The sequence below is a fragment of the Artibeus jamaicensis genome, unplaced genomic scaffold (genome assembly GCF_021234435.1).
Source record: "Artibeus jamaicensis isolate MK-2021 breed Jamaican fruit bat unplaced genomic scaffold, CSHL_Jam_final contig_685, whole genome shotgun sequence".
Lineage (NCBI taxonomy): Eukaryota > Metazoa > Chordata > Mammalia > Chiroptera > Phyllostomidae > Artibeus > Artibeus jamaicensis.
In genome coordinates, this window is record NW_026521924.1 from 22,848,965 (window position 1) to 22,875,914 (window position 26,950).

The 26,950-nt window shown below is 43.4% G+C and overlaps 1 protein-coding gene across 3 annotated transcripts in view; it reads right to left on the reverse strand.

The window, feature by feature from the left end:
• The window catches only part of CHD6 (chromodomain helicase DNA binding protein 6), a 172,369-nt gene that overhangs the window by 103,099 nt on the left and 42,320 nt on the right, over positions 1-26,950 (reverse strand). For all 3 annotated transcript variants that reach the window (XM_037164551.2, XM_053671404.1, XM_053671403.1), the window contains 2 exons: positions 17,831-17,886; positions 8,581-9,101 (listed from right to left, as the gene is read on the reverse strand). In XM_037164551.2, the coding sequence (XP_037020446.2) occupies positions 8,581-9,101; positions 17,831-17,863 (554 nt within the window). In that variant the 5' untranslated portion in view covers positions 17,864-17,886. The remainder of the gene's footprint in view (positions 1-8,580; positions 9,102-17,830; positions 17,887-26,950) is intronic.

Sequence of the window (26,950 nt, forward strand, 5' to 3'; positions counted from 1 at the left end):
AGCTTCCAGTCCAGGCCTCGCCACAGGCTCTGATCCTCTACCCAGGAAACGTGGATACTGAAAACATACTGAAAACATGGATATTGCCCCCAAAGAGTTCATGCGCACACTTAATTCAACTTTTTTTAATGTCCAGATTAGTTCAGCCTATACCCTATACCCAGGAACTGAGTTGGGCTGCACAGATTTTAAAGATACTGGTTAAAATGTAAAATGCAAGCCCTCTCCCCAAAAGACCCAAATTATTTTGGTGCAGATATAGTCAGCTGTAGACAAAATGAGAACCAAATCTCCCTGTCCTCAGTCCCTTTAAAACCATCAAAACACACCCTGGCTGGTGTGGTTCAGTCAATTGAGTGCCAGCCTGAGAACCAAATGGTTGCCCGTTTGATTCCCAGTCAGGGCACATGCCTGGGTTGCAGGCCAGGTCCCTCGTTGGGGGCATGCAAGAAGAAATCACACAGTGATGTTTCTTTCCCTCTTTCTCCCTCCCTACTCCTCTCTCTAAAAATAAATATATAAAATCTTTTTACAAACCCATCAAAACAAGAATTATAAAGTTCATGATATTATCCTGGTAAAAAAATTGAAGCAAAGACATTATGTACTTACAAAATGAAAAAGGAGAGTTTTAACAGATGTTATTGTAAGTGATAAAAGCAAATGAAAATAAAAATTAAAAAATACAGAAAGGTTTCAAATGAAACATACAGGTTATCCCTGCTTGCACCAAACCCCACTTTCCAGACAGAATCGCCTTTCACTGATACCTCCCGAACTCCGAATATGTTCATGCCTCTAGTTCTTTATTTATCCACGTTAAGCAATAGCTACTGACATCCTGATATGAAAGTTAATGAATTTAGATCTTATTTATCTCTCTGCTCTTTCCTCTACTAGTATTTTTGTTGAATTTTTTTTTAGTCAAGGCAACTGTGTTTTAAATTTTCATTAAATTTTTTCTTGTTCCTTTCCAAGGACTATTCCTTTTCCATGACCCATTCCTGTTTTGCAGACAAAGTTACATCTTGAATCTGAGCATTCTAACTTAAAATCTTCTATTAAGTTCTACTTCTTGACTTGTTTCTTCTGAAGACAGCTGTTCTGCTCACTCCTCTCTTTCCTCTTCTCTGCTGCTTGTCTTCCTCCACAGTCTTGTGATCTTTGGTGGATCATCCCTATTTAAAATGAATAAGGTTGGCAATGCAGGTGGCTAGTGAGGCTCTCTGCTGCCTAATAAGTCGCTTTCTCCAACAAGCCTCACCCCTGAATGGGAGGCATGGCCTGGGACTCTGCACTGAATACACAGGTGGCTGTCCCCATTTTAGGCTAAGGGCAGGGAAAAGGCAGAGAAGCTAGTGTCCCTGGGCTCTCTTCTTGCGGATGTCAGTCTCCACCTGGAGCCCCAGATCCTCCCCCAGAGCAACCCGCTCAGTATCACCTGAGCAAAGGCCTGACTACAGCCTGGGGCCGACAAACCACACAGCCACTGTGCAGACAGGTAAAGCCCCCTCCACTTCCGGCCTGCCTCCAGTTCTTTCCCGAGGCTTCCAGGTCCACTGCGAAGAGGAAGCATTTCCACCTCAGCTGCAAACACAGCTGCTGCAAACACAGCTGCTGCTTGCACTCTGGGCCGGGGCTCCCCCCACAGCATTTACCCAACCAGCATGACGCCACCGGCCATCCTTGTCCCCAAAGTTCAGTAGCGCGCGGCTCATCTTAGGAGAATGTGTTCCCTCCCCTCTGTTCTTCCAGTCATTTCAGTAAGATTTGATGAAGGGAAAATAAAAGTATGCTCAGTCTGTCATCTTAAAACTGAAAATGCCCCCCAAAGAACGTTTATTTAAATGTATTTTGGTCTTCTCATTTGTCTTTTCTCATATATTAATTCCTTTAATACCTGGCTCAATATTCACCTCTTCCAAGGGACTCCCAGGGCCAGAATCCTGTAAATCCTTTTAGCTATTCTGTATACAGTTACACTAGAATCTTTTGTTTGCTTCTATCTTTGCCTGTTTTTTTTTTTTTTTAAATTTGAACACTTGCAAGGCTGTTAGACTCTAACTCCTGACAGCCCCTCAAAGGTAGGGCCCACAGATGATACTTCCGTGACACCTTCCTTCCTCCACCACCCCACTCCCAACACACCCCACTCCCAACACACCCCACTCCCCACAAAAGCAGGGCTCACAGGAGACACTACAGATGCCCTGGACAAATAAATCAAGCGGTATTACTTAGTAACTGTTTTCCTACAGATTAGGTACAACCCCGCTGTATACCAGACCCTAATTTAGAAAGCTCTGGGGGTAGCAGAGCAAGCAGTCCAGCTGCTCTTAGAAAACTGGAGTGGAGACTTAGTTGGAAGCCTCAGAGGTGGGCCTCGGCTATTGTCATTTAGATTTATTCCCTACTTAACATAAAACCCAGTGGGTTCAAAGCAAAGGGTCTCCATTCACTGTCTTCTGTCTTCCAATAGACAAGTCTCCCAGCAGGAAGAATCTGGTCAATGGATGCTCTGGAGCCTGAGGCCACCTCAGCAGAGACCTGGCTCTAAACAAGGAAGGCTGACCGGCCTTCCAACAGGGGGCAGAGCTGAAGTCTAGTAGAAGCCAGACTTTTACTCCTGCATCACAGTCACCAGCTGACTCACAGCTTAGGTGGGTCTACAATCAGGTCTGGGGCTTAACTTTCTAAGCAACCATCAAAGAAGAAAATCAGAAAAGGGAAAACCTTTCTTTCCGGATGTTACTAAATTTACTAGATTTGGGAGAAAAATCTGCTCTGAGCTGACAAATCAAAACAAATGGGAGTAAAAGCTGAGGCACAGATATCTGTGCTTGTATTGGGAAAAAGTCAGTTTTCCACCTTCCCGTGTAGGAAAAACCCAGTTCTTTCTGTTTCTCTCCTATGAGTCTCCTGTACTACTCCCACAAAACAACTGACTTCCGGCACTTCTGATCACCAAACATATGGGGGTTCCCCTGTCAGGATGGGCGGGTAGGACACAATGGCGACTGAATTACAACCCAAAATGGCGGATGAACTACAACCCGGAAAAGACAGCTGACGTCAAACCAGAGAGCTGAAAGGGCGGGCCTTGCCAAAGCGGATATCCGCATAGCAACCTGAGCCCGAGGAGAACCACCAATGATATATTGCCGCTTTGTTCAAAGGGGACCAATCCCCAGCTCCTACGAAGAGAGCCAACCAAATAAAACCCCGCCATATTCCCTGCTTGGACACAACTTCTCAGGCCCCACTCTGCTGACTGGAGAACCTCACCCAGGTGTGCAAACCCCAATAAAGCTCTATACTGCCTGACTTTGTGGCTGGTTGGCATTTCTTCCTTGGTGGAGCCTAAGAAAACCTTTCACCCTCCCACACCAACAAGCAATTCTCAGACACCAGCACTGAACTCAATTCTGACACTATCTACCCAGAGATACCATCAGATTCCATAGGTTGAGGGGTCAGTCCCACAAAATGGCTTGTCCCCACCCCACTTCAAATGCCATTCACAAGCCAAGCTTGTCACCCATGCTTCTGACCAACAAGCTATAAATCAGAATTCCAACGATACCCTCCTTGGGTTCAATTACTTTGCGAGAACAGCTCACAGAACTCAGAGAAACGTGTATTACCAAGCAGATGTGTATCAGTTTGCCAAAGGGTATGATTCAGGATACAGATGAACGGTCAGATGGAAGGGAGGTCTAGGAGGATCCCAAGCACAGGAGCTTCTCTGTCCCCGTGGCACTGGGGTGCGTCACCCTCCTGGCACATTAATGTGTTCACCAACCAAACAGCTCTCCTGACCCCCTACCACTGGGATTTCATGGAGGCTTCATCACGTAGGCATGATCAATTATTAAGTCTGTTTCCAGCCCTTCTCCCTTCTCTGAAGGATGGGGTAGGGGGCAGGGCTGAAACCAAGCTTCTAATCATGGCTTGGCCTTTGATACCAGCCCCCACCCAGGAGCCACCCAGGAACCCACTCAGAGTCGCCTCATTAGAACAAAAGATGCTCCCGATGCTCTCATGACTTAGGAAATTACAAAGGCTTTAGGGGCCTGGTACAAGGGACAGGGCCAGATCAGAGACAAGTATCAGAACAAGAGATGCTCCTAGTGTTCTTATCACTTAAGTATTCACAGGGATTTCAGGGACTTTGTGCATATATTTCTTATTGTTTCACAGGGCTAATTACACCACTCATTTCTTTTCCTCTTTTTGGCTTTTCATTCCTAGCAGCTGTTAACTATGAAAACATAAATATGCTCCATATTCCCAGTGAGCTTTCATCTGTTTCTCAAAGGCCAGACTGAGAACCAGCTACACTCTAAATTTTAATCTGGCAGACTTTTGAACTGCAGTTTCCTGGGCTCCACCTCAAACCTAATGGGCAAGTGGTCAGGGCATCTGCTTTTCTAACAAGCTATCCAGGTGAGTCATTAGACAGAGAAAAGTCTAAGAACCAGAGATTCTCAAGTCACTTGTCACTCAATCTCAAGTCACTGCTCCGTGCGTCTGCATCCTGGCTTCAGCACAACAGGGTTAGACGATGCCTCCTTCAGTCTAGTAGAAGCCCCTGACTGACAGAGCAAAGTGAGGCTCCAAGTGCCAAGGAAGACGACACGGGACTTGCAGGCACACTGGTTTGGGGGAGCTCTGGAACTGGGACTTGCACTGAGAGCTGAAGAATGGAGAGGACTTGGGGTGCTGGGAGAAGGACAAAGGCCCCAAGGTTGGGACAAGGACCAAGAGCAATTTAAAGGAGGAGTGGCTCAAGTACCTAGCTGGCAAGGTCTGCGGTCAGAGGCAGGAAGGCAGAGAGAGGTCAGACCCCAAAGGGTTTAAACAGCAAAGAGAGGGGTCCAGATTTTGTCCTGGAGGTAGCAGACACAATCAGAAGTTTCCAGGCAGGTGTAAATGGTTAGAGGGAATCCCCATCTTCCTGTTCCCATGTTTCCATGAGAAAAGTCATGTTCAATTCCCAAGGAGGAAACAATATTGGAAACACATGTCCTGCCCTTCTTCAAACTCCTCGCACTTCTCTGACTGGGGACCTACCAGACCAGTGAGACCGGAAACAGGGACGGAGCACATGCAAACCGGCCCGCGCCCTCTCCGCCCTGGTGGGTAAACTCAGCTGAGGGAGCAACCTGCAAGAAGCCTGATTCTGGCCACAAGCCAATGGAAGTTCTTCGACCCAATGTACCAATAATAAAGCTGACAATTCCACCTCTGTCTTTACAATTTCCTAACTGGTGTGAATGAAGAGCGGGAAAGCAGGGGGTTGATTTCTACCACCAACTACTAATGTAAATAAGAAAACAGCAGTGCTTCAGAAAGATTAGCCAGGTGGCAGCTGCCAGGATGGACCGAAAAAGGAAAAGACTGGAAGCCCTCGAATCATCTGTGGAGTAACTACAACAGCCCAAGTACTCGATGAGCCATTGGTAACAACCACCGAGCACCATCCGGGGGCTAATCAAGTACATGCTCACGTCAAAACATCTACTTGAGCCAATCTGCGAGAGAATAAATCAAAAAGCTAAAAAAACTGAGACTTAATTACCAACATATATTTTTGTATCCATTAATGTCACCCTGTCATAATTAAAATTGCTTCCACTGATCAGTAGGGTCATTAATTAAAGAAACCATAGCAATTTTATAACTATATAAAGGACAGGAAATAAAAGGCTTGCCAGTCCAGAACCCTATTTGGGCTACACAGGAGAATTCTACTATGTTACAAGTCACTCTTACATAGTCCAAAAATCAGACCATGTCACTCGCCCACATTTCTAAAGGAATAACTAGCCCTATCCATCCGTCAGCACCCTCTCAAAGGAGGTCTTTTGAATTTCTAAACCTCAAAAGATTCTGTTTCCTTTCTTTTATTATTTATGTATTTTACAGAGAGGAGAAAAGAAGGAGAAAGAGAGGAAGCAAAACATCCATGTGTGAGAGAAACATCGAGTGGTTGCCTCTTGTACACCCCCAACTGGGGACCGAACCACAACCCAGGTGTGTGCCCTGACCAGGAATCGAACCAGCAACCTTTCACGTTGTGAGACAATGCCCAACCAACTGAGCCACACCAGTCAGGCCAAAAAGTTATGTTTTCTAAGTGAGTAGGCCTTGAAAACACTACCAAGCACTATCAACTCACTTACATTTTGTTGAGACTAATCAGATCAAAATCAGGTTCCTCCAATATCGCTAAACATGCATTTAACCCCCAACTTTGTTCAGGGAAATGCCTCCTCTTGCCCCAAAGTAGACTTTCTGGCAATGTCTGTATACTCATCACCTTGTTTCACATCACACACAAAGTAAATGTGAATTCCTTTCAGAAAGAGAAGGAAATTGCAAGTACCAGTGACCAGTGGCTAAAATGAGCTGAACTGTCTATCTATGGCTTTCTACTGCCTTCTCGCACACAGACCAAACACCTTCCAAGAGCTGTGAAACTCTCCTCCAATTACCCTAACTCTAAAGCATTATCCTCAAGGATTCCTCTTTGTTTTCTGTAATAAAAATAAGTCACTTCAGCCTGGCTGGTATGGCTCAGTTGGCTGGAGCACTGTCCCATAAATCAAAAGGTCACAGGTTTGATTCCAGGTCACGGCATATGCCTAGGTTGCAGGTTTGGTCCCGTGGTCAGAGAGCATATTAAGAGGCAACTGACAGATGTCTGTCTCCCTCTGTCTTCCCCTCTATTCCCCACTCTCTAAAATCAATTAACACGTCTTTGGGTGAGGATAAAAAGAGTAAGTCGTGCCCTGGCTGGGGTGGCTCAGCAGATTGAGTGTCAGACTGAGAACCAAAAGGTCACCGGTTTGATTCCCAGTCAGGGCACATGCCGGGGTTGCAGGTCGGGTCCCCGGTTGGCAGCATGAAAGAGGCAATTAATCGATGCATCTCTTACACACCAATGCTTCTCTCCCCTCTTTTTCACTCCCTTCCTTCTCGACAAATAAATAAATAAAATCTTTAAAAAAATAATAAATCACTCCACTAGCCCACATCTGATTCTCCTTCTTCACATACGACATTACCCTCCGAACCACTGCAGCTTCTCTGAAGTAATTTCAAGAGGGAAGCTACTGGCGGAGACAGAAACTCGCTCTGCCACCCTCTGCGCACACCAGAGGCCAGAGTGCACTCACTGGGTTTACTGGGAAGCAGAGCCCACACATTTCTCACTAGTCGGAATCCTGGTTTTACTTCTTTCTCTTGATCTTCTGCAAGGTAATTTAGGCCCTACATTCCTAGGATCCCACCCAAGCCTCTGTGATAGACAAAAGATGAAATCTCCCACCAGGCAGAAGGGAGTGAACATGATAAGACAGTTTTAACTTGGATTAGGGCATTATCCATCTGGTCTCAACCAACTATCCCTCTGAGAATGAACTGAACCACAGAGTAAATTCTGAGTCGCAGCAGACAACGCCTACAATGCTGTCTCTGCCTACAATGCTGTCTCTACGTAAAGCTTACGTCTTCCACCCTGGCTGGTGTAGCTCAGTGGATTGAGAGAAGGCTGTGAACCAAAGGGTTGCTGGTTCGATTCCCAGTCAGGGCACATGCCTGGGTTGCAGGCCAGTTCCCAGTGGGGGCCACATGAGAGGCAACCACACATTGATGTTTAACTCTTTCTCCTTCCCTTCCCCTCTTTCTAAAAATAAATAAAATATTAAAAAAACAAAAACAAAAAACTTACCTCTTCCATGCCTCACCCCACTGATGGCCTCATTACTATATGTTCTGTTAGTGTTCACATCTCTGTACTTCGTAGGGGTGCCCCTGGTCTATATTCTGCCTCTGCACTTAGATTTTAGAAACTTAAACTCCTCTTAAATATACATAAGAAGATATATATTTTTTGTTTTGTATGTCTTCAAAATGTTCTGCACAAAAAATTGAGAAAGACACAAATTGTAAAACACTGCACGTACACACAGCTCACAGATGAACTCCCTGAGCAGAGCGCCTCTGGATGCTGATAGGATCTACGGCCAGGGCCCTCGGTTGTCACTCCCTCTGCAACCACTGTGGTCCTCTGGTCTCATTTACTCACCGTGTCCTGAGCACCTACAGACATGTCAGGCACTGTGTCAATCACTGAACAAGAGAAGAGACCGGAGCGAACACTCACGTACTAGAGAACTCACAGCCTCGGGAAGCCCGGCAGTCCTTTCCTGTCTGCAACGTGTGCTCACCCCTGGCTCTCCCAGGCCACCTGCACCACTGAATCCAGGACTGCACACCCTCCTCTGCCACTGTCCACTGCTGCTGTTCCAAAAACCACTGCCCTCCCTGAATCACACCTACAGCGACCCTTCCCTCATACCCTGTGCATGCCAACATACTTTAATTCTTAATTCAAAAGGAATGGCAAGAAATTGCAGAGTCAGCACTAGGTTATCTTTCTCTCATCAGGAGGTGAGAAAGTGGTTCATTTCGGCTGAAAGTAGTACAGTTGTGTCCAGGGCTGGAGTAAGCCCAAAGGCAAACTGCTCAGTGGAGACAGAGCCAAGTGCTCGGAGTGGGGAGAGAGGGACGCACCTGGCCTTCTTGGACTTCGTCCTGGCTGTGGAGTCGGCACTGCTCCTCTTCTCTTTGGCCTCCTTGGTGCCCGAGGCCTCCCGGGGCTTCCGCACTTTCTTCGCTCCGTCCTTCTGCTTGGGCTCCTTGGGCTCCTTGGCCCTCCTGGGCTCCTTGGCCTTCCTGGGTTCCTTTGGCTCTCTAGGTTCTCGCTTCCTCTTTGGCTTGGGCTCCCTGTCCTTGCTTCCCTTGGCTGCCCGCCCTTGCTCTCCTGGATCCTTTTTCTTCCGTTTCTTCTTCACCCCAGTGCCTCCTCCTCCACTGTCCTCCATCCCATTATAAGATGTCATTTTCCTTGGAAAAAGGGTCTCAGCTTCCTCTTCAGCAGCGTACAGTTCCTTCTGGGGCAGACAGTGACTAGCAGCATCTTCAATTCTCTCTTCCTGATCAGTGCTGTGCTCAAATGGGGAGGGGGATTTGCAGTCACAGTTGACAGAGGCATCAGACATTGGGGAGTGATTCAGAACTTTTAAATGTGACAACTGTAAAAGAGAAACAATAGTATTACTCTTCTGCATGCTTCATGAAAAGAGCATTATTAAGTTTGAAGGTATGGATTTGTTCAACGTTTTACTGAGTTCCTACTATGTGTTAGTTCCTCTTGGGCTAGACCTTAGGGATATGGTAGGAAAAAGGACACACATCTGTGTTTCCCCTTGCCCTGCTGGAGCTATACCAAATTGTTGTTGTTACATCATGTAAGACACTCATACGTAAAAACCTCAAGGATTTCCCACATTATGTGCAGAAATCTGAAACACCTTTTAAGCTCCACGTCTAGAACAGGTAACGACAGTTTCCCACAAAATACCTTTAGATGTCACTAACAGACACAAAATCCTAGGCACACTGTTCTCACCCAGAATGCACTCATCATATTAATAATCAAAAGTTCTGTTCAAATGTCTTCACAAATAAAGATGATATCACTGGGGCGATAAGGACACAGGGTCAAACTCGGTCTGTTGCTTTATGTCCCCCAAATATTTGCTCTTACATATCATCAAGCAGCATCAAAATTCAGCTGGTTTGACTTCAACAAGAAAATCTGATTCACTCAGAACTACACCTTTTATTCTTAACTAAAAATGGTGTTCTGCTATATGACCACCTAACTTATTCACCAGACTGAGCACCAAATGGCCTTCAGTCACTTATAAAAAACCAGCTACCGGTATAAAAGGAAGCTCTATTGTGATGGATGCCATTAGAAAGAATGTGTCACAGGTGCTGAAGGCAACCCTAAAAGGGAAGCTTCTAAGCTGTTTTTTGAGCACCATCAGATAAAGGTGAAGTCTCCTAAAGTGACACTTTTAAGGAAAACATCCCCTTGGAAGTGTTAGTTACAGCTCATACTCTCAGGTCTGGCATGACAGAGTACACTTGTCATTTCATAACCAGGCTAAGGTTGGCAATGATCTCAAAATAACGGGGATGCTAGTTTCACAGAGGAGCACACTCTCCTATAATACAAAGTAAGTCACTTATTTTAGGCCAGGAACAAAGAAACTATCTAAGGAGAGTCTGGGAGGGGCAAGCCGGCTTCCCAGAGATATGGTTACAGTGATCTTTGGTGGCTCAGGAACAGCGCCCCGTGTGAGCAGCCTGCTCCCCCAACAAGAGGCCTGGCTGGTGTGAAAGGGCGCAGACACTTGCCCAGGCAGTGAGGTACGCCTGCAGTGTTCTGGTTACCCAGTCTGTGCTCAGACTTCCTGGCCTACCCCAGGAATGATGGAGAGTACAAACTTCAGCTGCATATTTCTCCCTCTGCTGTTTACAGTTCCCTCCCCTCATCTGATACTCCCAAACATAACACTGAGAATCCCAGGAGAAAAAAGATGAAAAAAAAAAAAAGAAGGATTTAGGGGGGAATCTTTAGTATAACTGAAGCCCAGCCTTATAAACAAATAAATCCAGAGGAAACTGGTCATTCTGGCAGGACCACTACTTTACAAAAAGAGAAAAACAATTCAGTTTGACTACCTTATTGCTGATTTCAGTTCTTGGAATGGCTTAGGAAAAGGAGGAGCTAAGTAAACTTAAAAGGAATTTAGACACCGAAGACAAGAAAAAGCTTAAAATGGTAAATTTTGTCGTGTCTTTTACCACATGAAGAAAATACAAGGCTACAAGAAACCCAACAGTGCAGAAACAGGTGCCCAGCTACAGCTCGCATCCTTTGAGTGTGTAACCGTCCCTGGTATATTACTAAATTCTGGGCCTGTGACACTTGGCCCTCAGGAAGGGAGTTTTTGCTTAGCATGCAAGAGATACAGATTTGTTTATTCAGGGAGCTTTCAAAAACATCGCACTCTAAACACTTAATTCCAATGAGGCAGCTCTCTGAAGGTGCAAGTGGAACCCTCTCTTCGACCCATACCTCCTGGCTAGGTCTCCTCATGAAGCACAGGGCTCTCCAGCAGAGGCAACTGGATAGTCAGTTCAAGGGAAATGGCAGTAACAGTAGCAGCGGCTAACACTTTCTGGACACATTATTATTATGGATTATAATTCAAAGCATGTTTCATGCTCTCTCTAATCTTTCAACAGTCCTATAGGGTTGGTGTAAAGATGCTATTTTGTACACAGAGAACTGGAAGATTCCTGATGTTAAGTGATGTGTCCAAGGCCATACACTATCATCAGTGAGTGAGTGAGCCTGGACCTGAATCCTCTGGCCAAAAGCTAATGTTCATTTCATTGAGCATTTTACACCATCCCAGGAATCATTAATGATGGCTGGACCACCAGACCCACATGATGAGACCTGGTTAGAAATGTTGTATGCGATGGCTTATACAGCCACTTTGGGAAAAGGTCAGAGACTTCCTTGTAAAACTAAACATATGAGGTCTGTCCAGAAAGTAACCAGCCGGGCGCTAAGAAAAAGAGACATTTATTGAAGATACAAAATACAAGAAACACTGTACACAGGACAGTGATGCCTCAGTCCCCTTCAAAGTTATGAATGTCCTGAGGAAATCTGGTTCGTTGGTAGTGGTTTCAATCAGGTCATTAGCAACTGCAGCACCATGTCCCTTCTGTTCCTGTAGGAGAAGCCGCGGAATAAATTTTGCCACAACACGTTTTGTGCCAAGATCCTACATCAAAATCTCAGACACAGTAGTTTTTGGAATCCCCAGATCAGCTGCTAGTTCTCGCACTGCCAGTCTTTAATCTTTGTGAATTGCAGCCCATACAAGTTCAACACTCTCAGGGGTTCTGCTTGTCGCAGGCTGTTCAATACGTGGATCACTTTCAACAGGTTCTTGACCACCTTTGAAGCGTTTGTGCCACACATTTAATTGTGCTGCATTCATTGCATTGCCCCGGAAAGCCTTCTGAATCATCCAAATAGTTTCCGAGGAGGAATGTTCGAGCTTAACTCAAAATTTGATGCAGATTCGTCGCTCTACTCACTCAGTCATTTTGAATGCGATGGCCACACAGTACACATGTTCACTCAATGGCATCTACCACCCCCAGTGACAAGTACAATGAAGTTATCATTGAACCATTCTCATTTTATTAACAATGGCCTGTCTTCTGAACAGACCTCATATACCTAACTGAGGTCCCAGCAATTCCGCTCCCAGGAATCAGCAATAGTGGTCTAGTTTACTCCCTCATTCCATAGATAAGACCAAGAGTTCAGAGAGATAAAGTGGTTGTCAAGGTGACATTCCTAAGGAATGCAGAACTGGCGCATCCCATAAAGAGAAGGAAAACTCAAGAAGCGAAGCACAATTTCAGCACAGTCAGTGATGAAAAGAGAATTTTCCTCAAAAGGATATTAGTAGTAAAAAATATAAAATTATAATCTGTCAATAACCAACAAGAAATTTTTATTATTTATTTGTTTGTCTGTTTGTTTATTGTTAAGCCATCTTGCTGGGAGCTTGAAAAAGCTATCTGTAGAGGATTAAAAATATAAGACAAAAATATTCCTTCCATGTGCCTCAAAGTAAGTGGGGGGGGGGGGGAGCAAAGAGCCTAAATAGTCTTTGTTTCCACTTCTACCAAAAGGGCCACTAAATCACCATGTTGAAAACGGTGATCCTGATACGGCTCCTCACTGAGCTTCCCTGGGTGAGAACCAGGAAGAGGGCAGTCCAGTTTCAGGTTTCTGAGGGTAATGAGTCTACCTATAGACCATAACCCTTATCATACATCTCATAAAAGTCATCACATTTTGTATTTCTCTCAGTAACCAGAAAGGAGTTGGGATAAATAAAAATCAGTATTTCCCTATCACAAGTAGGTTCCATTGGTAACATCAGGATATTATTTTTAGCTGTATTATATACCTGCAGTGCTATAGGTTTTTCACTTACTGTGGTTCATATTTTATCTCTAGCTAATTTTTTTCTGCCCAATACTACTAGGTCATCTTAGAGATTAAAATTTCATATATATATATATATATATATTTGAAGTAGTTTATTTAATATAGATAAAAGGCTATCACCAGTGATTCATTTTTAAATGTTTTAGTAAAGTCCATTTTTCTTGCAATACTTTTATTTATATTTTTGATTATGCCATTACAGTTTTTCTATTCCCCCCTTCATTCCCCTCCACCCTACCCCCCCGTCCCCACCATTACCCTCCTTTAGTTTATGACCATGTGTCTCAAGTTCTTTGGATTCTATATTTCCCATATTATTCTTGCCCCCCCCCTCTATTTTCTATCTACTGTCTATGCTTATTTTCTGTACCTTCTCCCCCCTTCTCCTCCTCCCACTCCCCTGTTGCTAACCCTCCTTGAGATCTTCATTTCTATGTTTCCACTCCTGATCTAGCTGTCCTTTTAGTTTGCTTTTGTTTTAGGTGTGGTTGTTAATAACTGTGAGTTTGTTGTCCTTTCACTGTTCATGTTTTTTTAACTTCTTAGATAAGTCCCTTTAACATTTCATATAATAAGGGCTTGGTGATGATGAACTCCTTGAATTTGATCTTATCTGAGAAGCACCTTATCTGTCCTTCCATTCTAAATGAAAGTTTTGCTGGATAGAGCAATCTTGGTTGTAGGTCTTTGGATTTCATGAGTTGGAATACCTCTTTCCAGCCCCTTCTTGCCTGTAAGGTCTCTTTTGAGTAATCTGCTGACAGTCTGATGGAAACTCCTTTGTAGGTGACTGTCCCCTTAGCTCTTGCTGCTTCTAGGATTCTCTCCTTCATTTTAATCTTGGCTAATATAATTATAATGTGCCTTGGTGTGTTTCTTCTTGGGTCCAACTTCTTTGGGACTCTCTGAGCTTCCTGGATTTCCTGGAAGTCTATTTCCTGTGCCAGATTGGGGAAATTCTCCTTTACTATTTGTTCAAATAAGTTTTCCACTAGTGGCTGTGCCTTTCCCCCTTCTGGTACCCCTATAATTCGGATGTTGGAGCATTTAAAGATGTCCTGGAGGTTCCTAAGACTCTCCTCATTTTTTTTTGAATTCTTGCTTCTTCACTCTTTTCTATTTGGCCATTATTTGCTTTCTTCTGGTCCACTCCATTGATTTGAGTCCCAGTTTCCTTTTCATCGCTATTGGTTTCCTGTGCAATTCCATTCACTTCAATTAGTTTCGCCTTCATGTTTGTCTAATTTGTGGCTATAATCAACCAGTTCTGTGAGCATCCTGATCACCAGTGTTTTAAACTATACGTCTATGAGTTTTGCTATTTCTTCATCGCTTAGATTTATAGGCTCTTGGACTTTGAGATCTTGAGCCATTTTTGGTCTGTTTGCACCCGTTAAGTATGAGGAGTAGAGCCTTGGACTCCCAGGTCGCTGTTTTGTGACGCCGTATGTGGGGGCGTGGTCAGAGCGGGGAAATGGCGGCCCCCTCTGCTGTTTCCGGCAGCTGGGTGAAGAGCAGAGCCTTAGGTTGTTCACCGGGGAGGGGCCACTTAGGTCGCTGGATTATGACGCTGTATGTGGAGGCGGGGTCAGCGCAGGTAAATGGCGACGCCCTCCACCCCGGCTTGCCGCTGGGGCTGCTGGCTCTTGTCCAATCACCCACTCCCTCGCTTGTCTATCCACACACGAATGCACGACCACAGTGAACCCACAGCCCTGCTCCCTCGCTGTTTCCCTGCGATTGCTTGCTGAGTTGCCCACCAGGTCCAACCCTGCGCCTGCATTCCGTGAGCCTGAGTCCATCTGACCGAGTTTTCCTGTGCAACCCCGCTCTGCCAGCTGCTGGTTTCGTCCCTCTTACCGGTCAGGCTGAAGAATTTGTTGTTATCAGACTTCCGAAAAGTTCAATTTTCTATGTTCTGGCTGTATTTTCTGTTGCTATTATTTAGTTGTCTCTAAACTTGGTTGTGTGAGGAAGCACGGTGTCTCCACCTATGTCTCCATCTTGGCAGAAGTCCCCTTGCAATACTTCTTTAGGCAATACAAAGCCAATTTCTAAACTCTCTGTTATTGGCACACTACTCTGTTATGCTCTTTCTGGTAAATAAGAAGCATAGTTATTTATTCGTGAGTTTTGATTAACTTGTAAAACTTGTCATCTTAGTTTAATTTAGCTTGATAAAATTTTAGACAAGGAAATGATGACTTTTTAAGATAAGAATGTACTTAAATGTCATTCTCTCCAAAGAAGAGAAAAAATATTAATATTTTGGGGTAACGAGGGTTTTTAAAGAATGGATATTTTGTTTGCTGCTACTTCTAACACCTTATAATTGTGGTACAGTAAGAGAACAAAGTTTGATGGTTAATTTTATTGTTATACTGAAAGATTTCCTGCCACTGACATATTGAATGCCAAGTACTTGATGAATTACCTTACTTAATCTTTATCAATATCTTATGAGGCATGTATGACTACTCCCATTTAAGTGATAAAAAGTGAAGCTAAACTTGTCCAAAGCGACAAAGCTGAGTGGCAGAGTTAGAGTTACAATTCTGTTCTACTGGAATCGAAGTCCAAGTTCGCTCCAGAACATGGGCTTCCACCCCTCAGGCAATGAGCTCTCTACACACATGCTCAGTCCTGAAGTTTACAGAATGCTTTAGTATGACCATAATTTTCTGTTTTCATGCTCTGCAACTTCTCATGGGTCAGTCATCAATACAGCCTATCATCAGTACTACAGAAGAGGAGGATCAATTTCTCCTGAAAATGTTATCCCTTAATTAACTTGCTCCTCTTTAGCTTTTAAATAAAAACTCTGCCCTGTTCATCAACGTTACTGTGAGGTCTAAAATGAAAACCCCTTTGCCCTGGCTGGTGTGGCTCTGTGGACTGAGTGCCAGCCTTCTAACCAAAGGGTCTCAGGTTTGATTCCCTGTTGGGGTACACGCCTTTGTTGTGGGCTAGGTCCCCAAGTAGGGGGTGCTCAAGAGGCAACCAGACATTGATATTTCTTTCCCTTTCTCCCTCCCCTCCCCTCTCAACATAAAATCTTTGAGAAAAAGAAAAAGGAAACACCTTTAACTGAGGCTACTTAACAGCTGGCTGACACACCAAGGGTCTTAATATGAACCTCTAAAATCTCAAAAGAAAGAAATTTGAATTCATTTTGGGATAATTTGTATAAAGAATGTTTCTATTAAAATAAAAGCTTACCTTAAAGAATGTCTTAAAAATCAAATATGCAGACGGTTTTGAGAATTTGGGGTTCTCTTCAGTAATGTGATCTTTTTAACAACAGCATAATATTCCACTAGGTGGATATGTGGTGATTTAAAGAGTTCCCTTTTCAATGGACATGTGATTCTTTCTCAGTCTTGCTATTCTAAACAAAGCATGAAAGCCACATACGTACAGTTCTGTACACCTGTCTAAGCACCTTATTTTGCCACGTGTAATGCACACCCACATTTTTGTCCCAAACTCTCAGGAAAAAAAATCTTTCGTTTTAACCTTTTCATTCATTCATTCATTCATTCATTCATTCATTCATTTATTGATGTTTAGAAACAAAACCAATCGTATTCCAGGGTATTACTTTGCATACAGGTATCATTATTGCTTTCTAGAATTACGCTTTAAACACATAAGCATAAATAAAAGAATTAAAAACATCTATACAGATACAGAATTAAACTACCCATGTATAATATGCATCCTTATTCTTCCCTCAAAAATTTGAACAAAAAAGTACATGTTATACATAGCAATATCCATACCATAGGACAGATGGAACTGTGTTCTCTATAGGGTTTGTTTACCAGCTGATGCCTTTTTAGGGCCAAGACAGGAAGAAATCAGTGTGTAGAAAGTATTTAATCACTGCTTTTCCTGTTAAGAACTGTCAGCAGATGAGTCCATTAATTTCCCAAAACAGGTTGTTCTGGATTCAAAGGACCTATCTATCCACTGGGGACAAACCAGAGGGTAGTCCTTGTAACCAAATCCCTAAGTCACTCTTTATCTAACTGGTCAATGCTGCCCCTAGGAGCAGAGTGGAGAGGAAACTTGGCTGGTCCCACCCAACACATTTGCACTGGGGGCCAGTTGAGGGCAGGGATTCAGATCTCCCTGGTAACCAGGGTGTCATTCCAGTCTATAAAAGGAAAACCGGCCCATCAGAAATAGCCTGTTTCCAGGAGACAGAGGCAGATCTCCCATCTCACCCCGAGCCACACTGGTTGGGGTCTCCGGGTTCCCCGGAACATGTTACCACCTAGTGTGAAGAAGAACCACCTAAAGAAAAAGATCCTGGAGGATGTGTCCGTCAACAAGCCAAATGTTTCTATCAACTCCCCTCCCTGTTGCAGAAACAGTTAATGTTCACATCCTTTCAATTAGTTCACTATTTTCTCTAAGAGGAACTTTCTACAGACCATCATAAATAAGAATTTTATAAGTGAGAATCCTTTTATTTTAACCAAACATCCAAAATGGTAATTATATAAATGATAAAGAATCGATCACCTTGCTCTATAAAAACACAGAAAACTGTTCAGAGGTGGGTGGGGAGTGTGTTTCTTTTCCACAGAGTTAATTTTGAATAATATTCTGATTTATAATTTTCATTACATTTATGCCAATAGGGCTGACCTGAACATACGTAAAAATCTGTGTATTAAGTCATTCAGAACTAACCTCTCAGTTACCACATGGAGAACGGACAGCAGAGGCAGGCAGCAGGGGAACTACCCGAGGCTACTGAGTAAGAGATGAGCCCAGACCGCCGGCTCTGCTCTCATAAGAGAAGTGCCAGTGTATGCTGCATGCATTCATTTAAAAAGTATGTAGGACACTCACCTGCTTCTCTTTCTTCTGTATTTTCATTATCATCTATTGAAGGAAGATATTTATTTCTGTAAAACATAAAAAAGGCAAAGATTCTGATAAAATCCAAAATAAAATATTTTACATTATCTCAGGATTAGCTGTAACACGTGAAAAAAAAACCCACACAAAATAAAGGATGACTTCGACAGAACATCTATCATCAGTGCTCTTCCAGCCCGACAACTCCAGAGCCCTGATCCTCCTACCCCTATCTCAAACCCTAATTTATTGCTATGGATGGAGTATAGTCCAAAAGACACCGTCTCTGTAGATGAGTTAAAAAAGATGCTGGGATATTAAATTACAAGGGAAACCAGAAGAGAAACCAAAAATCATGGCATGACTTAAGAGCAGTGGAGGAAAGGGTATAGAAGTAAGCTAAGCCCTTGTTTCCTTTGGAAAAAATCAATAAACTGATGTCAGCAATCGATAAATCAAGAAACACAAATATACACAATATAAAAGAGTGCTGAAAGAGTTAAAATAATGAGAGAGGAACTGGTGTGAGATAGACAAGTCACTCCTGCATTTCATCATATGCTTTCCTGAATTTGATGTTTAAAATCATGTATATATATTACTTGCCAAAAGAAATTCCATCCCAGTGTTTCATGACTTTTTAAATGACTGATTTTATGCTATCCAGGACTTAAGACCCCACTTCCAATTACAATGCCCTCGATGACAATGACCCTTTCATCACAAATGACTTTTGGAGCACCACAGAAATAAGAGTCCAGCAATGGCTCCAGAGGTCTCAGAAGTACACTGAGCGACTTCCGCCAAGATGGAGGCATAGGTGGAGACACCGTACTTTCTCACACAACCAAGTTTAGAGATAACAAAGTATTAGCAACAGAAAACACAGCCAAAACACAGAAAATTGAACTTTTCGGAAGTCCGACAACAACGAATTCTTCAGCCTGACTGGTAATAGGGGCGAAACCAACAGCTGGCGGAGTGGGATTGCACAGGAAAACTCGGTCAGACAGACTCAGGCACGCAGATCCCAGGAGTGGGGTTGCAAAGGGTGGACCCAGTGAGTGACCTAGTGAGCGCAACCCAGTGAGCAACCGGTGGATCCGGTGAGGGTGAACGGCAGTGGGTTGACTGTGCTGGTGCATTCCCGCACAGATAGACCGGTGAGGGAGTGGGCAGTGAGACGAGACCGAGCAGGTCCCAGTGACAGGCGGCAGCAGAGACCAGCGGCAGCAGAGACAGCCCCCATTCCCCGGCTCTGACCCCGCCCCCACATACAGCGTCACAACCCAGCAACCTGAGCGGCCCTACCCTGGTGAACACCTAAGGCTTTGCTCCTCACCCAGCAGCAGGAAGCAGGAGAGGGAGACGCCATTTCCCCACTCTGACCCCGCCACCACATACTGGGTCACAACCCAGCAACCCCGCCCTGGAGGCCCCACCCTGCCCCTAAGGCTCTGCTCCTCATACTTAATGGGCAAGAACAGACCAAAAATGGCTCAAGAAGAACTCAAAGCCCCAGAGCCCATAAACCTAAGTGATGAAGAAATGCAAAACTTTCAGATGCACAGTTCAAAACACTGGTCATCAGGATGCTCACAGAACTGGTTGATTTTAGTCACAAATTAGAGGGACATATGAAGGCTAAACTAATTAAAATGAATGGCAATGCACAGGAAATCAATAGTGATGGAAAGGAAACTGGGACTCAAATCAAAGGAGTGGACCAGAAGGAGGAAAAAAATGACCAACCAGAAAAGAATGAAGAAACAAGAATTCAAAAAAAATGAGAAGAGACTTAGGAACCTCCAGGACATCTTTAAATGCTCCAACATCCGAATTATAGGGGTACCAGAAGGGGGAAAGGAACAGCCACCAGTGGAAAACTTATTTGAACAAATAATAAAGGAGAATTTCCCCAATCTGGCAAAGGAAATAGACTTCCAGGAAATCCAGGAAGCTCAGAGAGTCCCAAAGAAGTTGGACCCAAGAAGGAACACACCAAGGCACATCATCATTACATTAGCCAAGATTAAAATGGAGAGAATCCTAGAAGCAGCAAGAGCTAAGGGGACAGTCGCCTACAAAGGAGTCCCCATCAGACTGTCAGTGGATTTCTCAAAAGAGACCTTACAGGCAAGAAGGGGCTGGAAAGAGGTATTCCAACTCATGAAATCCAAAGACCTACAACCAAGATTGCTCTATCCAGCAAAACTTTCATTTAGAATGGAAGGACAGATAAAGTGCTCCTCAGATAAGATCAAATTCAAGGAGTTCATCATCGCCAAGCCCTTATTATATGAAATGTTAAAGGGACTTACCTAAGAAAAAGAAGATAAAAAATATGAACAGTGCAAGGACAGCAAACACACAGTTATTAACAACCACACCTAAAAGAAAAGCAAGCTAAAAGGATAGCTAGATCAGGAGCAGAACCATAGAAATGAAGATCTCATAGAGGGTTAGCAACAGGGGAGTGGGAGGAGGAAAAGGGGGGAGAAGGTACAGAGAATAAGTAGCATAGACAGTAGGTAGAAAATAGATAGGGGGAGGGCAAGAATAGTAGGGGAAATATAGAATCTAAAGAACTTGAGACACGTGGTCATAAACTAAAGGGGGGGGCTGGTAAGATTGGGGGGTGCAGGGTGGAGGGGAATGAAGGGGGGGAATAGACCAACTGTAATGGCATGATTAATAAAATGAAAACTTAAAAAAAAAGAAGTACACCGAGCATCCCAGGGAACAGAAAGAACCCTTGTCTTGGAAACCAGGGATCCGGGGCTGCAAGAATCACTAGCTAGTGGTACTGACTTGTTCTGAAGCTCTCACCTTCCCCGTGTACAAGCAAAGGAGGGATGGTAGCATCCCAGCGGCCCATTCAAGCCCAGACACACACTGATGACTTACTTTGACTTCCTAGAGATCCCAGAGCTATGGATCACCGCACTCTCAGGACGCCATCACAGAGACACACAATTATCCTTGTGTTCATAATTATTTTTCATATCCAAATGAATGTGCCATGTGGGCAATTGAGAAGAACTTTAAGATTAAGTAAGATGGTCCTATTTTCTCCATTTATAGTGTGTTGAATGCAAACTTAAAAAAAAAAATGAAGGACGTGTGATTCCAATAACCCTTGGGGCTGCATTCACAGTTTGTCAGTTTAATGTCTATCAATTTAGGGTTTTTTCCTCCAAGAGTTAGAGGCTTTTCTGTAAAAAGGACCCTAAAATGCTGCCAGGATACTGCTCCTCACTAGTAGCAAAGCATCCAGAGAGGTACTAACAAGCTTCAAGTGGGCACAGTCACAGCCTAGACCAGGGAAGAGGAGGAGGGCGGAGAAGAACCTGGAAAAGGAAAGTCAGGTTAGTAAGCGAGGCTTCTAATTATCACGGTGAGGATTAGTGATTGATGGAACAATTTATTCACCTCTAGAAAACTATAAATACCAGAGAAATGGTAAGTGATATAAATCGGGGCCATTAAATGAATTTTACCCCCAATCTTCTCTATAGTAGAGTAAGTTCTAGATAAAATATGTCAATACAAGTTTATCTCCTTTATTTCCCAAATTTTAAGTTGTCAGACCCCGGAAAACCAACACTCTCAACAAACTGTCACAAATTCTGAAATGAAGAAAGTTTGAGAAATAAATCCAGCTAATAAAAAGGGATATATATTTTCAATAATCAGACACATATACTCAAAATTCTGCCCAACAAAATGAAATCAATCAATTAAAAAACAAAGAAATATTCCATCGATGTTAATAAAAACTTACTCTATAATTATAAAAGAAGAAGTATAATGCTGTAAAGACATCAAAACATTTTTTCAGCTTCCAATGAAGTACCACAAACCAGCATGTAAACCAGCAGGGCCACAACACCAACAGGAATATGGGGAAACCGGGTCCAATTTGTCACTGCTAGTGGCACTTTAATGACTTCCAGATTTCCGAAGAGCACTTGGGCAACACGCCCCGGACTGCAGACTGCTGCGGTGCTTTTCTCTGCCAGCTCCACAAGTCAGGAGGAAGTGAACCTGGACCTCAGAGGGAGCGGGGGTGAGGCAGGGGAAGCGTGAAGACACCTTACCAGCAGAGCGTGGACACTGGAGATGGCCACAGAGATCACTAGGTCCACAGAGATCACTCAGGCCCACCCCTCCCAGGACCTGCGTCATCAGAGGGCCTGAAAGGATCAGAGACGGCAGACAGACACAGACTGAAAACACAGGGAAAGGGGTGGGGATGACTCAAGTATGGCTTGAATTCGACTACTCAGCAAAGAGAGAAGGCTTGCAGGGAAAGAGATGGGTAAAAACAAATACCTTCCCCCAAATTTGTTCACATGTAAGAGGCAATATTCATGCTGCATAGATAACCCTACCCCATAATCTGAGAGACAGAGAGAATTCCAAGTGAGAGTGACGCTACTGTAAGAGTAACTGCTCCAGTTCACTGACAGCAATCTTGGGCAAACCTCACATTATGACTGTGAAATCACTTATAGCAGCACCTGGACGGACTGTCCCGCACCAGCAGGCTGCCACCCCACAGGGTACGAGATGGCATCAACATCAGTAGGTGTTGAATATGCATTTATTGACTTTTCTCTCTCCAAATAGTACCTAATAATTTACAAAGTACTGTTAAATTACCTTGAACTTTTAAATCTTTTATGGCACACATTTAAAAAAATACCAAACTATGTAATCTTTTCATAAGGCTGCATTTTGTACAGCAGGCGTAGATGAACAGACGCACCTTAAAGCACGTGCTTCTGAACGACTTGGGAGGTGGTTTTACAGCCTCTGCTGCTGCACTGCCATCACTCAAAAGTTGTGATTAAATCTTTTTGGCTCAATAAAGAAAAAATTAAACAGTAATTTCGACATCCCACAACTGAATTAAAAACCCAATACAGACATATTCTGAAACCCTTAACTGTGTGGGCGAACCAAGAAACCCGTCAGCAGGGGCAGATGTGCGTAGCCTCTGAACTACATGAAGACTGACTAGCAGGCCTCCTGCTCTCCTCCCCGCTCCATTTCAGAGCTCACGTTCAGATACAGCACTTAATCACCTTCACAGGAAGGCAAGCAAATAACATAAAAAGAAAACAGTATGAAATTCCCATTCCTTTCTACTCCCACCCACCTCATGATGCTTCCACTAATAAAAACGGGTGTCACATTTCAAACTGAACACTTTGAAAGTTATTTTTATCCCTATCTCTCTCCATTTCAAAAATTCTGCAGCAGTGCATGTGCCATTTCAAGTTCCTCACTGCTGTTACGGACACTTAAAAATAATAGAACACCAGGTACAGACTGCTCCACCATTCGTCCACAGAAACATCCATTTACCATGCACCTCGAGGACTCTGCCACCCTAACAATGCCTGCTTGGGCCAAGGGAGCCGTCTCACAGTGAGTGTCTGTACACACACACAGGGAAGTACACACAACACAGCAGACCACCACCGATGTCCTTTATATTCAAAGGCAGAGGACACAGCTGAAGGCGGGAAGAATGGAGACCTTAACTGTTAACAGGCCCCGTCTCTTCCACTCTGGCAGGCCTTTTGGGACAAAGAGTATGTGTCAAGCAACTGTAAAAATCAGATACATCTAAAATTTTCCACAATGAACGTGTATTTTTTTTATAATCTATTTATGCCCACCCTCAACCTCAAGGTTGGTTCCTAGAACTACTCTAATTATCAGCAGGCACAAATAAGGCAATCCCTTATTATTACAGGGCGGGATGTCACAAAAGAATAGGAAAGGGACATGGGGAATAGTGTCTCATTTGGGAAGTTACTCTAGAAGGCAGTGAGGTCTTGGGGAATGCCGCCTATTACCAAGCCTCTACTCTTCATGCCTCCTACCCTCATCCTAAAGTATAGACAAAATCTGAAATGCTCAGAGCACAGACCCTGCATGAGCAACACTCTGGCCGCTGGTCCTTGTCTACGGCTCTAACATTACCTTCCACCAGTCACCATCCCACCACGTAGAACACTGCAGGCTCTGAAACCAGCGCTGTTCACTCAGGTCTTAGTTGAGGCTATGCCTCCACCTGGGAAATGCTTCCATGGCCCTTCTCCCATCTCTCATCCTTCAATGCTGAGCTCCGGTGTTCTGTTCTCATTTAAACAATGGCCCTTCTGGGCTGTACCTCCAATTTTCTCTCATTCAAAAAAATGATTTTATCTCTTCATGTTCTACTTTCTGGAAGACTTCCCAACTTTATCATCTAGCCCTTCTTTATTTTTATGACTAACATTTTTAACATTCAATAGTTCTTTTTGGGGGGGGGGTACTCCGATGTTTTATTTTTTAGTTTCCTAAGCTCATGCCGACTAACCAACAATGGAAGGTCATTCAAATGCTGAGTGGCCACTCCTGCCTTTCAAAGACCGTGATCTAGTGGAAACACTAGAAGGCGACTAGAACATTCAAACTGGTGTGAGAAAAATGTGTCTGTAATACTTTTAAGGATTTTCTGCATTTTTAAGGCTCTGGAGAAGAAGTTTTCCACTACAGACGGCAAAGCACCAAAATACATTGAGGATTAAGATAGATAGATGGATGATAAATTCTTTTTGGCACTTGAAAGTTCCTTTTGGAATGTAAAGAATTTGTAAATTAGATCAACTTCTATGAAAAGTTATCTTTTCTGTGTAGTTTAGCCTGAGCAAAATCTGCATAGGCTCATCTCTGTCACTCTCTACTACAAGCTCGAGATAACACACCATCTTCATGTCAGGACACACGTCAAAAGCATTTACATCTGCAAGACCAAGAGGGCCATGAGGACAGGGACCTATTTATTTTGACTACCACTACACAGCTAGTTTCTGGTACAATTTTTGATGAATAAATTCAACATATTAACATTACACATACACAGTTATCAATGGGGGGGGGGTCTACAAGAGAAGGATCACACTGGCGTAAGGGAAATATACCAGGCCTGAACTAAACACCCTTCTCTCCAAAAATGTAAATTCCTGCACTGAAACACCTGCCAAACATCACCAGTGAGAAGGCACAGCACTGGCAACTTCCAAACGGAGGCAGCTCTGCTTTGCTGGCTGGAAAGTACACTACCACCAGCAACTTTAACTTAAACACTTTGCTCCTCAACAGATAAGTGTTTTAAACATTTAATGTATGATAATAAAAGCTTTGTTACCCTGTATGTGGGTGATGCAAGCCAAAAGACAAATCAAGAGCAGTGACTTAATTCTTGTCTGTGAAAAGACCTATAAGCAGTAGAGTAATAACCTTCTAGTGAATGTATTATTGGATCAAGAATTTCAGAACAATCCATTTTGAAAGGCTGCCTATTGGTCAACCGCATAATAACAAGGCTTTTATTAACTAAATGAACCTCCTCTGGTTACTTAAACTAATTACTACTGACTACACTGTCTTGTGTCGTTACAATTCCTTACTATAATCGGGTGTGCCTGAGATGGTGTAAAGGTGTAAACTCCGGAAGTTCTCTATTGACTAGAAACATTTCAACAATGCTGCATTCACAGAATCAGAAATAAATAGGACCTTCGGGCTCCTGCAGCCAAACACCTTAATTTTAATAATGAATGAGACACATTTGCACAATACAAGAAATATCAACTCTAAATCCCAGTTCATCTTTTCAATCAGAGAAAATCATTTTAACTCTTAACCTGGTGATAAAAATCAACTTGCTTGATAAGAATCACTATTAAAGGTAGTAGAAGCAAGCAGCCAGGAACTACTACCAGAGCATTGTAAAGTAAAATCTGACTGTACTTTAAAAAAATTGTCACTAGATCCTACACACCACAATGTCAACTGATCCAGAACAGGGTGATCACATCTGTGAACACAGGACTGAAGAAACCAATCTCCTGACAGTCCAGCCCACTCAAGATCAGACCAGAGCCCTGAAAACACAGCTCCAACAGTTCGTGGGAAGACAGAAGGTCTACAAGGGACACTCCGTCTTCAACCTCACCAGTAACGCACAACTTTCTGACTTGTTACACTTGAATGCCTTCGTGGAGAAAGAGTAAGACTGCAGAGTAAGACTGAAAGAGTAAGACCTGTAGACTTTGGGAGTGAGGATATCTAAGTTCTGCACACTCTGGTAGTACTACTTATACAATTCATTCCAGCTCCCTGGATCTGTTTCTTCATTTGTAGGATAGGGGCAAAAACCATCTTTTGGGTGAGGAGATGGAAGAGTTCTATTTTGGACAGGCTAAGTTTAAAGAAACAATTAATACTGCAACATAGTGAAGGGAAAGAATTTAAAGTTCAGGTGATGTAATCTGTTTATCTTAAGATAATGATGCCCTGGCTGGTGTGGCTCAGTAGATTGAGCACCATCCTGCCAATCAAAAGGTCTCTGGTTCGATTCCCAGCCAGGGTATGTGCCTGGGTTGCGGGCCAGGTCCCAGTTGGGGATATGTGAGAGGCAACCTATTGCATGTGTCTTTCCCTCACTCTCACCCATTTCCCTCTAAATAGAAGGAAAAGAAGGAAAGGAAGGAAAGAAGGAAGGAGTAACAAAGCCCAAAGAATACAATTAGATTTAAAATGCGATTTCCTGGGTTCCAGTTCTGCCCTCTCAGCGCTACATCAAGCTGCCTGGTAGCAAATGAAAATAGAGAGAGAGAGAGGCCAGGATTTGGAGATGCTCTATTTGAACCACTCAGAGAGTGGGTGGAGCTCAGAAAGCTACTCTGTAGGTAAATTACATTATTTATCTCCTCTGCAGATAAATTACAACCGGTGTAAAAATAAAAATACCCTTATGAGGGTTAAAAAACAACAACAAGCAGGCTGTAGCAGAGGGAGGATTTGATTCATCCACAGGGTGAACAGGAAGCAATTAAAACAGCTTCATTCACAGCAGGCCTTCTAAGCCCGTTTTAGACAAGATGGATGAACCCTTCAAATATTACAAACAAGAGAACAAAATATACAAATTACTCATGTAATAAACACAGACAAAACCTTTAGGGATATAATTGCAAGTACTTCTGTTTAAATTATCTGCTTTCCATTTGAAGGGAATTATCTGCTTTCAAAGTTTTCCATTTGAAT